This window comes from Chrysemys picta, chromosome 2 (genome assembly GCF_011386835.1).
Source record: "Chrysemys picta bellii isolate R12L10 chromosome 2, ASM1138683v2, whole genome shotgun sequence".
NCBI classification, from domain to species: domain Eukaryota; kingdom Metazoa; phylum Chordata; order Testudines; family Emydidae; genus Chrysemys; species Chrysemys picta.
Genome location: NC_088792.1, coordinates 157,843,394 through 157,860,461, shown reverse-complemented (window position 1 = coordinate 157,860,461; position 17,068 = coordinate 157,843,394). Strand labels below are relative to the sequence as shown.

The 17,068-nt window shown below is 44.4% G+C and overlaps 1 protein-coding gene across 5 annotated transcripts in view; it reads right to left on the bottom strand.

The window, feature by feature from the left end:
* LOXL2 (lysyl oxidase like 2) overlaps window positions 1-17,068 on the bottom strand; it is a 100,276-nt gene that overhangs the window by 34,102 nt on the left and 49,106 nt on the right. For all 5 annotated transcript variants that reach the window (XR_006172208.2, XM_005285147.5, XM_065584521.1 and 2 more), the window contains 2 exons: window positions 11,266-11,488; window positions 2,875-3,058 (listed from right to left, as the gene is read on the bottom strand). Coding sequence is in view for 4 of the 5 variants with exons in the window: in XM_005285147.5 (XP_005285204.1) it covers window positions 2,875-3,058; window positions 11,266-11,488 (407 nt within the window). In the remaining variant the exon portion in view is untranslated. The remainder of the gene's footprint in view (window positions 1-2,874; window positions 3,059-11,265; window positions 11,489-17,068) is intronic.

The following is a 17,068-nucleotide window of genomic DNA, read 5'->3' as shown; positions in this document are numbered from 1 at the left end:
GTGATCCTATAAATCTGACTCACGCAAGCGGCCCCATTAAGTTTGATGGAACTACTTGTGTGAGCAAGAGGTACATTATTGGACTCCTATATACCATTCTACTATACCATACTTCTCTGGGTACTATGGATGCATGTTTTCTCCTAGGCTTTTGGGGACAGGGAGCGCTCAGAGTTAGCAGGGTTTGATGGACATGTAATTAAGGCACTGGCCTGGGACTCAGGAGAGAGATCTGGGTTCTATTCTCAGCTCTTCAACAGACACCCTAGGAGAGTCATTTAATCAGCCTCTCAGTTCCCATCTGTAAAATGGGGATAGCCACCCTTTGTTTGGCTTGTTTAGTTAGGTTGAGAATTCATCGAGTTGAATGCCAGAAGGCACCACCAGATCATCTAGTCTGACCTCCCCTCTATGAAATGCAGTCAAATCAGTCTCTTATCCTACTGCAATAAGCAGAGATGACTTTCTGGAGAGGAGACTTATCAAGATTTATTGATCCTAGAGAGAAATTTTGGCCAAGATAAATTGAGCCTGGGGACTCATTGTGCTCAGTGTTTAAAATAAAAGGAAAGAATTTCACTGGGAATGAACAGCCACTGCTAAAAAAGTTTCCAGGTTCTGGATGTGTAACATGAGAGAGCAGGACACTCTCCCCTACCATGTTGCAGTAACATTTTATGCATGAAGATAATGCTTCCTTATACCCACAGTCAAGTACACATCGGCAGCACTCTGCGTCCTAACACCCGGCTCCTTGGCGCTTTGTTCAGTAAGGGCACATTTAAAGCTCTTCATATTCTAGCTATTTCTCATATGTGTAATTGATTTTCCCTTTCCGTCACCAAACCAAAAGTCTGGAGGAGTTTCAATTATTCATTTGGTTTTACAGTGTGACTTTTGTTTGGTGGTAGATTTCTTTAGATTTGACGCTAGCCATATGAGAGCAAGGAGTAGGGCATATAAAGGCAGGCCTGGGAGATAGTTCTCTGGATTTTGAGGTAACTAAAGCCTGGGATCTCAATCATCCCCACATGCAGGAAATCCAAACCCAGATCTGCTTCCAGACTGTACAAATAGCCCCTATAGTTACAACCACAGTTGCCAACTTTCACGCGGTAAATAAGCACCCCGACTTCCACAATAAGCCAAAAATCAAGCTAATCTCATTTCAAAACAAGGCCAAAACAAGCCAATCCCTAAGAACCCCAACACTCTATGTGACTAGATTCCCCCTGGCGTGCCGCCTGGGACTGTGGTGGGCCTGCTGTGCACCCCTGACTCTCCCCCCCCCCCCCCAACCCTTGCCCCTGCTTGCCTCCCCTTACCAGGAGCCAATCAAAAATAAGAAGCAACAAGCTACAACGTGCAACAAGCTACAAGCCAAAAGTAGCCAAAAAGCAACTCACAAGCCAATTAAGCCAAAACCAAGCCCAATTTCTGCCTTTTTTTCCACGGGTTTGGCATGTCTGGTTACAACAGGCTGAACCAAGACTCCAGATCTGAGTTTTACGGTGTTTGAAACCAGGATCCAGACCCATATTTTGCAGCTGGAGCCAATCTCTAGTAGTGAATGGCACCAGAATATTTATCCTCGTGAGTTTCTAAGAGAGATTTTTCATTCTTTAATTCTTAACAACTAGAGTAAGTAACGGCTGCAACAGCTGTCCAAGGGAACGGATAAATCCACCCTCACTAGAAGTCGTTAAATGAAGACTGGGTCTCTTTCTAAATGATGTGCTCTATCTAGTTCAACCACAAGTTATTGGGCTCAATAGTCTCACTTAAATTATTCTTCCCTGCTATTTTTCTCCAGTGAAGGAAGTTACTGAGCCAAACTTCGATTGCTTCCCATGCCTGTGTCTTTTTAAAGTTAGTAGGAAAGAGATAAGGAAAGGAGATAGAGAAGGCAAGAAAAGAACGCATCCATGTTTGAACACAGTTGTAGCAACTGTTATTTCAAAAGTTGTGCGGATAGGGCCTCAGAGAACAAACTTGTGCTGGTAAGGGTGGATTTGATGTTTGTGCAGATCTCTAAATATTTATGAATCAATGAAGTCAACAAAAGGTCTCTCTCCGATCATTTTGTTCCATACACTTGGGCAAACCCAAAGACACGCTGAATGATGCTGCCTGACATTTCCGAAACAGGACTTTTAAGAGTCAAAATGTCACCTACAACTGAAATAAAACAGGGGAAAAAATGAAGTGAAAAAAGTTGCAATTCTGCTCCCCAGTTCAACCAGCTTGACTGCTGAGCACTTGGAACAAGAGCTTTGTAATGGAATGGTTTTCCATCAAAAAGTCAGTTTTGTCAAAATCAAAACATTTTACGGGAATGTGTTGATTCTGATTTTTCTCATTTAATTTCAATAAGAAAATTTCCTTTTGGCTATTATATTATATTAAAATCTTAACTATAATACATATTATATAACTGTAACAAACAATTTATATTGTATTAAATATTTGATATATGTAGCTATGACAAATATGTATATTATATTCGAAGTTCAAAAAGTCAAAAGGAAATGTTTCTACCTTATCAAAATACAATTATTTGACCAAATCATTTTTTTTAAGTGAATTTTCATTCTGTGGGAAATTTCAGCTTTTTGTTCTGGTTCAGAAGGAATTTTTTATTATTTCCTGCAGAATGAAAATCCCAGTTTCTGACCAGCTCTTCCTGCAACTCAGTGACTCCCAATGACTCCATACTAATGATTTCAATGGGAATTGTGGGCCTCAGGATCTGGCCCATAACATTACTGAAGTTCAAAAGACAGCTGAATTTCTCTTTCCTGTTCATCTAATTTCACATCCCTTGGGAGTTCTCTGAAGGCGGTCAGAGCTGATGGTCCATTACGTTCCCATTACCTTGTCCAAGCCTTGCGCCTGTTATAGCCTCCTGGGCGCTCCCGAAACCCAGCTCTCGGCAGACCACACTGGCCGAAATCAGGTTCCATCGGTCGTCGCAAACAGTTCCCCATTCCCCATTCTTCAGCACTTCCACTCTGCCTTCTCCAATCTTGGCCCCGCCTTTCAGCCTGACCAACGGCTGCTGTAATACAAAAACCCGGGTGCAATGTCACACTTTATGAATGAAACTGGCAAAAGTAGCAATTATTTACAATTCAAACTTTTGGCCTTGGTATAGCCATGCTGCTTACCAACTTGCTAATAAACTTGACCGCCTGGACCCAGATTTCCAGAAGTGACCGACATGAGAACCTTAATGGGACTTGATTTTCATACAATATACACAAAAGCTGAGGCACACGCAATCACTGGTCACTTCTGAAAATATGGAGCACTAGCCTAATGAGCCCCTAATAACAGAACTGCTGTAACAGTAGCAACAAGAATGATTAAAGGTCTTGAGAACATGGCCTATGAAGGAAGGCTGAAAGAATTGGGTTTGTTTAGTTTGGAAAAGAGAAGACAGAGGGGACATGATAGCAGTTTTCACGTATCTAAAAGGGGGTCATAAGGAGGAGGGAGAAAACTTGTTCATCTTAGCCTCTAAGGATACAACAAGAAGCAATGGGCTTAAACTGGAGCAAGAGAGGTTTAGGTTGGACATTAGGAAAAAGTTACTAACTGTCAGGGTGGTTAAACACTGGAATAAATTGTTTAGGGAGGTTGTGGAATCTCCATCTCTGGAGATATTTAAGAGTAGGTTAGATACATGTCTATCAGGAATGGTCTAAACAGTATTTGGTCCTGCCATGAGGGCAGGGGACTGGACTCGATGACCTCTCGATGTCCCTTCCAGTCCTAGAATCTATAAAAAACAGGACTTCTCTCTGGATTCCCACTACAGTTCCTCTAAAAAAAAAAGATACCATTCCAGATGGGCAGTCTACAGCAGGCAGCTGTCCAGGACTGCCAGGCATAAGGAGACCCTGTGTGGTTACACTTACTCCAAGAGGGAGATGGTGGAAGGGAGGGGGGAGAGAAGTCTCCTTAAATGTATATTTTCATGCCTCAGGAAAGGACTGGTTCCAAGAAATGGCTAAGGTTCACGATGCACACGTGTGGTTCTCCTCTTCCATAGTCCTAGTTCATGCATAGGGATGGGGAATACAATAGGATGGAAGATGTGCTAGAATCTTATTCTCTGCTGTTCTGGCGCATGGGTTTGGGAGCAAAGAGGGCATAGGCACAAACCACCCTAGGCACAAACAGTTGGGAGACCGGATGCTGTTATAGCATACAGGAACAGGCCTGGTGGCTCACAAACCAACCCTCACACCACGTCCCCAAGAGGGTGGAGTCGGAGGCTTGGGACCAGTGTCTATTCCCCCAGCCGGCTAGCATGCTGGTTAGCCACAGCAGTGTGTGCACGAGCACGTTGCAGTTGCCCAGAAGTAAGGTTGCCAATTTTGGTTTGGACATATTCCTGGAAGTTTCATCACATGACATCATCTTTAACTTAAGATTCATCTTTGTCCTGGAGGCTCCAGGACAATCCTGGAGGCTTGGCTGCCTTCCCCAGAGGAACGGCAAAGAATGTCAGCCAGACAGTGAATGGGCAGCCAGGATTCCTGTGGCAGTGGGTGCACCGGGAGCGGCCCATCCTGTGCCAGCCAAGGCAGGATTTGGCCTGTGTGCTGCAGACATAAGGGGAGTCAGAGTGAAATGAAAAACACATTCCTCAACTATACTCAAAGACAATAAACTGGTGCTGCTTCACTGAAGTCAATGAAGCTTCAGCAATTTACACCAGAGGAGGATTTGGTCCGGTGATCCTATTTGGATAAGAACATGGGGCCCCAAATCTCAGTGTGAACATCAGCTTTCATAAGATCTGTAAAAAATGTGTTAAACAAACCAAATACCATTGCATCATCCAAGTACACTGTGTCCATGCTTTCCCATAAATCTGAGGAAATTGTCCCTTCCAAAAAGCTACAGATTAAGTAACTATTAATAGTGGAATAAATGCAGCCTTTTCACAAGTTGCATGGTAACATCCGCAGCCTCAGAAACAACTCTGACATTATCATCAAAGGGGCTGACAAAGGGGGTGCTGTAGTCATAATGAACAGGTCGGATTATGAACAGGAGGCTGCCAGGCAACTCTCCAAGACCACATTCTACAGACCACTATACTCTGATCCCACTGAGGAATACCAAAAGAAACTACACCATCTGCTCAAGAAATTCCCAGCTGCACTACGGGAACAAATCTACATGGACATACCCCCAGAACCCCGACCAGGGGTATTCTGTTACCCAAGATCCATAAACCCGAAAACCCTGGATGCCCCATCATCTCAGGCATTGGCACTCTTACAGCAGGATTATCTGGCTATTTGGACTCTCTCCTCAGACCCTACGCTACCAGCACTCCCAGCTATCTTCGAGACACCACAGCCTTCCTGAGGAAACTACAATGCTTTGGTGTTCTTCCTGAAAACGCAATCCTGGCCACCATGGATGTAGAAGCACTTTACACCAATATTCCACATGAGGATGGACTACAAGCTGTCAGGAACAGTATCCCTGATGAGGCCACAGCACACCTGGTGGCTGAGCTTTGTGACTTTGTCCTCACCCACAACAACTTCAGATTTGGGGACAACTTATACCTTAAAGTCAGTGGCACTGCTATGGGTACCCACATGGCCCCACAGTATGCCAACATTTTTATGGCTGACTTAGAACAACGCTTCCTCAGCTCTCGTCCCCTAGTGCCCCTCCTCTACTTGCGCTACATTGCAAGGAGGCCCTTGAAGAATTCCACCTGGACTTCAACAATTTCCACCCCACCATCAACCTCAGCCTGGACCAGTCCACACAAGAGATCCACTTCCTGGACACTACAGTGCAAATAAGTGATGGTCACATAAACACCACCCTATACCGGAAACCTACTGACCGCTATACGTACCTACATGCCTCCAGCTTCCATTCAAGACACATCACACGATCCATTGTCTACAGCCAAACCCTAAGATACAACCGAATTTGCTCCAACCCCTCAGACAGAGAAACACCTACAGGATCTTTATCAAGCATTCTTAAAACTACAATACCCACCTGGGGAAGTGAGGAAACAGATTGACAGAGCAAGACGGGTACCCAGAAATCACCTACTACAGGACAGGCCCAACAAGGACAACAACAGAACACCACTGGCCATCACATACAGCCCCCAGCTAAAACCTCTCCAGCGCATTATCCACGATCTACAAGCTATCCTGGAAAATGATCCCTCACTCTCACAGACCTTGGGATGCAGGCCAGTGCTTGCTTACAGACAACCCCCCAACCTGAAGCAAACACTCACCAGCAACTACACACCACACCACAGAAACACCAACCCAGGAACCAATCCCTGTAGCAAACCTCGTTGCCTTCTCTGTCCCCATATCTACTCTGGCAACACCATTAGAGGACCCAACCACATCAGCCACACCATCAAGGGCTCATTCACCTGCACATCTACTAATGTTATATATGCCATCATGTGCCAGCAATGCCCCTCTGCCATGTACATTGGCCAAACCGGACAGTCCCTCCGCAACAGAATAAATGGACACAAATCGGACATCAGGAATGGTAACATACAAAAGCCAGTAAGTGAACACTTCAATCTCCCTGGTCATTCTATTACAGATTTAAAAGTCACTATCATTGAACAAAAAAACTTCAGAAACAGACTTCAAAGAGAAACAGCAGAACTAAAATTCATTTGCAAATTTAACACCATTAATCTGGGCTTGAATAGGGACTGGGAGTGGCTGGCTCATTACAGAAGCAGCTTTTCCTCTCCTGGAATTGACACCTCCTCATCTATTATTGGGAGTGGACTACATCCACCCTGATTGAATTGGCCCTGTCAACACTGGTTCTCCACTTGCGAAGTAACTCCCTGCTCTCCATGTGTCAATATATAATGCCTGCATCTGTAACTTTCATTCTATGCATCTGAAGAAGTGAGGTTTTTACCCACGAAAGCTTATGCCCAAATAAATCTGTTAGTCTTTAAGGTTCCACCAGACTCCTTGTTGTTTTTGTAGATACAGACTAACATGGCTACCCCCAATACATGGTAACATGCTGTCCCAGAACACTGACCCCAGCTGATTATACCTTAAAACTATGCTGGGTCTTGTCCTTCAATCCTTATGAGCCCTGATCCTGCCCGCACTGAGGCCGATGGGAGTTTTGCCCTAGGATCTCGACCGAAGAGAATCATTTATTCTTTTAATCACACAGAAGAATGCTGAAGGTGCCTTTTGAGATAGTTGTAATTATATGTTTACTTGCTGTATTTTATTCAGTCACTAGAGGTCTCTGCTGTTCCAGACAGGTGAAAATCAGGTGAGACAAAGCTGGAGCTCAAGCTAAGTAGAAGCCTGTTTGTCTGTAGATGTAATTGTTTCTTTAATAAATGCTGCCTGTTTAAAACAGACTATGATTAGCACAAGAATCTCATGTTCAGAAAAAGGTTATAAAACTCTACCAATAGCACTTCACAGGGATGTTGCGAGGCTCGATTGATTAGGTCTCCAAAGTGCTTTGAGATTCCCCAGTTGAAGAGCTGTATTTTAAAGTAAATGATAATATAGAAACCCACAGTAGCTCACCTGCCTCACACTTACAGAAGGAAAAAAATATCACAATTCCCCAAGAATACATTTGCTTTGAGTCCCTGCAATCTCATAAAAACAGACCATCTGTTCCATACAGTAGCACCAGAGGCATTCCACCACTGTCTGGTGGGCATCTCAGTAACCAGTTATGTTGCTGAGGTTTAAGGGCACAGAAATATTTAACTCAACAGAAGATAACACCCAATATAATTATAGCATGCAGTGCAAAAGACATGTCTGCAATCCTGAACTGAGGTTAAATAAAAGCCAGTAAAAGCTGCCCAAGACAGCACAACATCAGTCAAATACCTTTGGCTTTGAAATTGTAACTGCACGTCAACATACGGACATCACACCATAGCCATGATTACATAGAACTTATATTACTGAAGAATTACCATATACAGTTAAACGCCAAGGAAAGAGAAGAATGGTCTTGTGGTTAAGACACTAGACTGGGAGTCAGGAGATCTAGATATTATTCCTGGCTCTGCCACAGACTCCCTGTGTGACTTTGGGTAAGCCTGTTCCTCAGTTTCCCCATCTGCAAAATGAGAATTAATAATACTTCCCTATTCACAGGAGAGTTCTGAAAAGAACTGTTCATGTTTGAGGTGCACAGATACTGCGGTAATGGCACCCAGTCAGAACCATTTTCACAGTTCTGATGACACTTTTCACTGAAGTCTAAATGAAAACCAGGTTGTTTGTGACGCTGAATACATTAAAGATTGTGAGGCGCTCACATACCAGGGTAATGGCACAGAAAGTACCTTGGTTAGTTTTTTGACCTGCTGTAGAGCTAGTGGTAATATTTTATTTTTTTAAATTCCAACAAACACTTTTCATCAAAATTTCAAATGTTGATTAAAAAAAAGGGATGACACTCATGAAAACAACATCCCATTTTTCAATTCACCCTATGAGCTAGGGATGCAGGAGACAGAATGAGACTGGGAATGGGATATGGAGTCTTTTATGGCTGGGTTGCTGGTTCAAATCCAGACCAGGATAGATTTTATTTTTAAACTCAGCACTGGGAGGATTAAAACCTTTTCCAACTCTGCCCATTACCTTCCAAGTAGAGAGATAAGCAGCTGGAGAATGCACTACTGCTTTGGAGAGCCGGCCATAAATAAGTGAACAGTACATGATTTGACTGAGGCTTGAGACCAAAGAACCTCCAGTGTTTAAAATTGGAGGTACATACAGTCCTCCAGGCTGGGCTCAGCTGAAGGACATCCAGAGCCTACATGAATGCTTAAAGAATTAATTGGTGATTTGAACAGCTCAGAAGCGTAGTCATGGTTTACAGATCCTTTAATCTCTGAGGCCCAGATCCTGTAAACACTTGACCACACACGTGAATAACTTCAGGCCTGTGAATTATCAATGGCCCAACCGAGATCAAGGCCCTGTTGTTACAGGCCCTGAAGAGACATTCCCTTCTTTACAGGCCGTATGATCTAAGCAGACAAGATGGATGAAGGGTGGGAGAGAAACAGAAGCACAGAGAGGGGAAGTAACCTGCCAAAGGTTACAGTAAGTCAGTGGCAGAGATGGGAACTGAATCCACGTCTCCTGACACCCATTTTAGTGACCTATTGACTAGGCCACGCTGTTTTATGTAGAAAACCCAGACTCGGGTCACTAGCTTGAATCTATCACAGCTTAGTAGTGACCAAATGCCTTTCCCACCTCATGACTCTTTGGTGACCTTTGTGAAGCAAGTTTTGTCTTTGTCCTGGTGTCCACCTCACCAAACCCACCACTCTACTCACTGTCCTACTTGTCGGCAGCCTCAGCAGAGAGGCCAAAAAGAGTGACTGGAGTTCTATCCCCAGGGCCCACTCTCCTGGCTCCAGGTGAGACAGGTTGGCAGGGCATCATGCTACCTGTGCTGAGCCTGTCCGGGGTGGGGATGGGTGTAAATCACAAATCTCCATTCTCCAGGGGTGGGGTCAATTTGACATTTCCCCAACACTAAATCCCCTTAAAATCCAAACAAGCCCTCGTGCTAGGATCTTCTGTCACTCAACGGTATTTGTCAGTAGAAGATAATCCAATATCTTGGCTATTTTGTATCTACAATATCTATAGTGAGAGACTAACCAGCAGAGTCTAAGTAACTGCGAACCAGCAAGCCCAGCATCAGCCAGGCAATTGTTCAACTGGCTTCAGCGGAACAACTCAAAACGAAGCTGTGATATATGTATTTTCTTCCTACTTGCTTATTGCCTTGCCAACTTCGGCGCTAAATGAATCCCACAACATCTTGAGCCAAGCATCCCGAGTTAGAACAGCAGGGAGGTTGGAGGATGGATGCCCAACGCAATCTATGTGCTGGGACGCTCATTGTCAAGAGAACTCTGCTGGTGGAGGGGAAGGGAATTAAGAACCACAAGGCAGGTGGTTTTGTTTTTAAGGCATTGGGAGTGGGACTCAGCGGGTTTGGGTTCCATTTCTACATCTGCCACGGACGCCATCAGGGAAATGGCTTAGACACGGCTGCACTGCAATCCCAGGGTTTGATTGCAGCTTGTGTAGGCATAATGAGCTAGCAGTGCGGGTGAGTGATTCAAATAATTACCCAGGATTCTAGGTGGGCTTATACAGCCTGCGCTGCCATAGCTTCACTGTTCTGATCTAGCTAGATTAAAGCTAGCTTGGATATATCTACACAAGCTGCAATCACACACAGTTATTGCAGTGTAGACATACCCTCAGTCTCACTGCGCCTCAGTTCCGAGTCTTCTTCCATCCTTTGACTGTCTTGTCTATTTTGATCCTGCAACTAGCTCCATGCGGAGCCAGGCGGAAATCAATAGAGGAGTACCTATGCAGAACAATTTACAGACTGGAGCTTTCAATTGTAAGCTACCCTAAAGCAGGGTTCTTTTATTATGTGTACGTACAGCGCCTAGCACAATGCAGTCCTGATATGGGGAGGGGCCTCAAAACACTATTATAGTGCAAGTGACAACTAATAAATAATAATTATTAGAAATGTTCAAAAACAGGAAATAAATTACATCTCCCCCAAAAAACTATTTTTTTTTCCTGGTCAGAATTGCATAGGAATTCAAAAACATTCTGACCAGTGCTATAGTTGGTTGAAAAACAAGGACAAAGTTGTCAAATCTCCTCCCTCCCTCTCCCCCCCACTTTGTTGTTTTAATTTTTGGCTGAAATTTGAAACTGATTAAATTTTTCATGGAGATTTCAAAACTCAAACTAATTTCATCCAGCTCTAACACCACCACAAATTATCCTGAATGCATGCAGCGTAATTTACAGTCAGTCACATACAAGCATTTTTGTCCTAACACAGTACAGCCCTGATCCTGCAAAGATTTACTCATATGCTTAAACTTTACTCACTGTGAACAGCTCCACTAAGTGGATGGACCACTCAGTAGATAAAGCTATGCCCATGGGTGAGTCTTTACAGGATTGGAGCCTGTCTTGTGTTAGGATAAAACTGTTTCTAATGGTAAACTACACTGCATTCATTCAGAATAATTTGTCTTATTGGAGCTGGATTAAATTAGTTTGATGTTTGAAGTTTCCACATCTCCGATAGCTGATCATATTTATGCAGTTTAAACACACACCCATAACATTAAAGCTCTTTCTAGTGGGATGGCTGGAGCTGTCTCCTTACCTCCTGCCTAAAGGCTTTTCGGAAGCCATTGTTGCTGCTGGGAGCAAAGGCACGCCCAGGGATGCAGCTCACCACGGCAGGCATCCCGTTTTCACAGGTGATATTCTTCTCGGCATCCACGCTGAGATGGTTGCCCAGTTTGCAGCTGGAGATGTGAGCTTCGTTGCCAGTGCAGTCCATGGAGTAAGCCCAATAATTGTGCTTCCTCTTGCTGGCAAACATCCTGAAAGAAAAAGGAAATCAGACAGCTAGTGAAATCATTCAAAACCACTCAAAGGAAATCATTCTCTGCACCGCCAGCCTGTGGAACTCCCTGCCACAAGAAGTTGTTGAGACAAATACTGCAGCTGAACTTTAAAAGAACCCTGGATTAACTGAAGACTACTGCTAAATTTCTAGCAAATGGATTAGTACAGAAATTTTCCTATCTTTCCCATATCTCATCTGCTTCCTGAAGCTGGACAGGGAAGCTAGAGCAGGGCGATACAGGCTTTATCTACACTCAGAAGTTGCACTGGTTTAACTAAATTTAAAAAGAATTAATTTAATCAAGTTAAGATTGACTGGCCACAGATCCATTTCCTTGTGTAATCACCCTTTGTTTAGTTTGTCACCAAGGACTGATCTCAGGTCTGAAGTTCAGACCTCTGCTACTTGAGTGAAAGGACTAAGTCCATGAGCAGGGAGCAGTAGCAGAAGACTATCCTCTCTCTGGATCAGCCACCCAAAGGGACACAGACACACTTGTGGAATTTTACTTGCACCACATGCTGCACAGGCATAAACTGACACTTTGCACAAAATGCAGGGATTTCGGGGGGGGGGGCGCAATATGCAAACTGGTGCAGAGCAAATAAAGTTGATGCATTGTTGCAGGCCCCATGAAAATGTAGCCCTTGACATAGTTGTTATCCCAGTAAACTAGCTGGGGGGGAAGATGGCAAACTGGAGATAAAGCAAGGGCTCTCCAACGCTTCTCAGAGCTGCAGTGTTAACAGCCTCGAGCCTAAGGAGAGCTTCCGAGAGCAACTCTCCTTACGACACGTTTACAGCAGAGGAGATTGGCAGGAGATTCCACATCTTACTCCCAAACTGGATTGCTCAGTGGGAATGACTCCAGTGACTGGGGAGTGGAGGAGAAATAAGCGCATGGGAAAAAAACAAAACCAAAACCTGTTCAACTTCCTCCCGACCAAAAACACAAGGCTGTCTTATGGCTGCATCTGAGCTAAAATGGTTGGTTGGAATGAATGGACATCTACCACCACCCGAGGGGAGATTCTGCAAATTAAGTTAATCAAAATCCAAAGGAGCCAACACACAACTGTAATCCAGAAGTGTTTTTACAAGAGCCCACATGTGCCACTATTCCGGAGTGAGTAGCAAAGGAGTGACAGGGATCCGAAAGGTAGCTAGGAGAGTGTAATTAAGGTGGACAAAGCGCTAAGAAATGAAGCTAAGATTTTGATTAATTGTAGCATTGATAAAGGAAAACCAAAATGGGGGGAGGGCAGCTGAACAGTTCAGGGAGCTGGCAGAGAGAGAGTCTTTTCCCGCTAACTAGGTTGTTGGTGTCAATCCAGCCTAGATTGGAAGCGACTGAAAGTTGTTCCCATCTGATGACCATTCAGAGGGGCCACGTGAAATAGGATCTCAGTCCGCTTCCCAGTGGGCAGCTCTCCAAAAGGACAGAATCTACCATTCAACAGTTGGTTCTAATGGCCCATCCTTGCTGTCAGTCTCAGCAGCGGTGTCTAGGCTGCAATGGCTCCTGGATATGGAGCTGTAACCTTCCTAGAGCTGGATCCTTACATCATCATGGAGCTGTGCAGGGGAAGCTTGTCTGTCTTGTACATAAAGGCCTCCAAGGCTGTCAAACCAAAAATAAAACCTTCCCCCACCACTAAATTTACCCACAAAACCGATAGACAATTAATTTAAAAGTCAAACGGATAGAAACCCAGGACAAAAATCAGTCAAGCTTTGTTTGGTTTTCAGAGGCGGGGTGATGGCAAAACTTTGAAATTTCATTGAAATTACAAAAATTAAACCACCTTTCAAACAGCTCTACTCCACCATCCATCCCCACCCCCAACTAAGTCTCCCTGGCACAAGTTTAAAAGGGAGTCACCAGCTAGCACGCAAAAGTAACAAAGTCAACATCCCGTTTAGAAAGAAACACGCACAGCAGGCAAATAAGGAAACCCAGCTGATGGGTTTGGGCCAGCCATTTCTTAACAGGAACATCCAGTTCCACTTTCGACTGAAGCCTGGGATTGAAAGGCAGCGAGAACTGGGTGCCTAACTCCTTTAGGGGTCTGAAAATCCCAGCAGAAGTGACCCCAAAGTTAATAACTGATCACTTTGGAACACAAACAAGGGGCCAGATTCTGCTGTTAGTCATACCAGGGTAAAATTAATAAAATTGACTTCAGTGAACATTGACATTACTCCGGATTTACATCAGTGTAATGGAGATCAGAATCTGGCTCTACATTGAGACATTTATACTCATGAGAGCTGGCTGTTCGGGATTCAGTTTTTTTGTTCATTAGAAAAATACAAGCATTATAAGCATTTTCACTGGAAACCCTTGACCCGCCATACACACGCCAAGAGTTACATGAATTTTGCAAGCAGACAAGTAACATGGGTCTGCCTTATAATAGCAAATGAAGGGCTGTCTTTTTATAGCAAATGATCTCATCCCAAGGAATTTCTTGAGGTATTTACATCTGGCTGGCATTAATAGCCCTTGGTAAACTGGTTGTTAATACCCAGGAAATGCCCTGGGCCTGTTGTCAGCTCACCTCCCTTGACAGATTCTGGATTTTCAAAGGTTGTAGACTACAGTTTACTTTACAGTTCCCTAGGCTACCCAGTAGATTATTGAAGACTTTCTGGCACTGATGATACAGAAAGGAGCCTATCCAAACCTCACTGACTCTGGCATAAATCAGGAGTAACTCTACCAGAGCCAAAGGGATATGAATAAAGACTCAGATCCTGAGAGTTTAAGAGAGAGAATCAATTGAGTGTTTTATAATGGGTCGTTAAAAACTGATCTTCACCATCCATTGAACTGTCCCTCTATCAGCTTTAATGGAAACAACACAAAAGCCCCATCATCAGTCTGAGGGAAGGTTCAAGATTCAGCTAAGAGCAGCCCTGCTTTGGTAGGAATGGTGTGAGTGGGGCCAGGGGCCACATAAACGGCTTTCATAGAGAAGAGCATAAACCAGTGGCTACAGCCAGCCAAAGTCACTGGGGAAAATTCTTCCATGGTATAATGAACTGAAGCAATGATTTTGGCCACCTGCTGTAGGTGAGCATGGAGCATCATCAGGAATTTAGGGGGAGCTAATCCTGTCCTTCGATGGATTAACAGGGGGAAAAAAAATCAAATACTCTCCCCTCTGATTCAGTGGGCCTGAGACACCAGTTTCTGGCTCTGCTGAAAGACAGCATCTCCACCCCGATTAACTTTCCCCCTGGGGCAGGCATCTGCACAAGTTAGCAAGCATCCTTTCTCCAGCCTTGTGCAGCAGGGCAGAGGAGCTGCCAGATTTCTTGTCTTCTGCCCACTGGGAATCTTGCTTTCCCAGTAAAAACCTGCAGAGATTTGTTCTCCAGACAGGGCGCAATGCATTGCCCCATACATTCAAACTCAGATGTATGATCTTATGATTTTAAGGTTGAGGGCAGCTCTCAGCCATATATGAGAAAGGAATGGTTTGATGTGAATACAGGTCAGAAAGCCAGGAACTCCTGAGTTCTATTCCCAGCTCTTATACTCTCTTGACCATCTTGGACTGAGTGAGAGTTGCAGAGGTTCAGGATATCCGACCATAAACCTATCTTCCCTCAATTTGCCCATCTGTAAAATGGAACTAATACTGCTCCCCTTCCACCACGGGAACTGGGGTTTGGGAGATGAACTTATGAAAGCTCTTAAATAAATAGCTTTGAAGGAGCAACGGGAGCATGGAAAATTCACTGAGATTTGTTTTGTTTCTGAACAGAAATTGTGCCATCAAATGGAGAAGCTAAGTTATATTGAGGGATAAAACTTTGGCAGCAAGAGGATGATGAGCTAAGTTGTTTTCTTTCAAGCAGGATCCATCTGCAAATTATTTCACCTCCCACCATGGTGCAAAAGCAAAGCTGAATTTCTGCTAGCTCAGCCTGCCAAGCTGCAGTTCGCAGGAAAGGGGATGACTGTGGGTCTGGAAGGGGGTGTTCACAACCCCTAACCTGCAGCATTATGAAGCCGGTTTAGGAACCGGATCTGAAATCTGGTTACCCAGCTGTGGGATAACAGTGTGAAAGGTTCCACTCGCAGGAAAAGGCTATTTACAAATTATGCCGTGCGAAGCCTGAGAAAAACGTTACAGGGCTTGATACTCACGTGGGAAAGAGGCTCATTCCACGTGACCAGGGAGGGATGAAATCTTTCCTTCCTCAAACCACTATTCAATAGGACTAGACAGTGGGCGGAATAAGCTACAGAATGGAGGATGAGCCCTGGATTTGCAGGCTATGACAGATGACCTGGATTCCTGAGAAGGACTTTAGAGTGACCGAAGCAGAGACTACCACTGAAGACACCAGCCCTGATTTTACACAAGCCTATGGGGCAGGACCCTTGGAGTTTTACTTAGTCCTGGCAGGCCACTATTCAATACAGCTTTGCCCTAATAAGGAGTCTTAATGCATTAAATGCAGGGTTCCAGTAACTTTGGGCACACACGCAATGCCACAGGAAGGGAAACAATTCTTTTAGAGGTGACAATCCAATAAAGTCTGATAGATCTGTACTTAGGAAAGTACAAACACAATTCAAACTTCTGCTCCCTTTGGCACAATCACGCCCCAGGCTGTTCCAACACTGTGGAAAATATTCAACACATTTTCCAAATATCTTTATTTGGGTATCAACAGCTCAGATATCAGTTCTCCCTTTTACCTGTAGCTGGGCCTGGCACATAGATACAAGGGGGAGACTGCAGGGGAATAGGCACCAGGTTCTCTGCCACGGACTTACTGTGTGACTTTAGAAAAGTCACTTGGAGGCTGGTATTTAGAGTATCCACAACTCAGACTGTGGTCCCAGGGAGCTGCACATTCCCAGTGCCTCTGAAAATCAGGCTCAATCTCAGTGCCTTATTTTTCTCCCATCTGTAACATTATTTATTTTTATATGCACTAGAAATATGCAAAAATCCCTGATCTGAATATCCTAATCCCCCCCACACACACACACCGTGTACTGATTAAATATATATCTGTACACACAGAACATACTTTATCTCATCCATAACTATGCACCTGAACACATCCTACACACACATGCACATGATTCAGCTTACAATGCTTAAAGGTAAATAACCCAATCCTTAATAGAGAACATAAGGAAAGATACTGCATGTACCTAGAAACATGACTCCCACCTCAGATAGACCAAAGGCATCTTGGTGGATATGATGCACACAGAATCATAGAAATGTAGGGCTGAAAGAGACCTCAAGAGGTCATCTAGTCCAGTGGTTCTCAAACTGCGGGTCGGGACCTCAAAGTGGGTTGCAACCCTGTTTTAACGGGGGCTCCAAGACTGGCGTTAGATTGGCTGGAGCCGGGGCCAAAGCCGAAGTCTGAGCCCCACGCCTAGGGTTGAAGTCCAAGCCCGAGCTTCACCTCCCAGGGCCAAACCCTGAGCCCCACCACCGAGGGGCCAGGCTTCAGCTTCAGCCCTGGTGGAGGGGCTCAGATTACAAGCCTGCTACCCGGGGATGAAGCCCTTGGG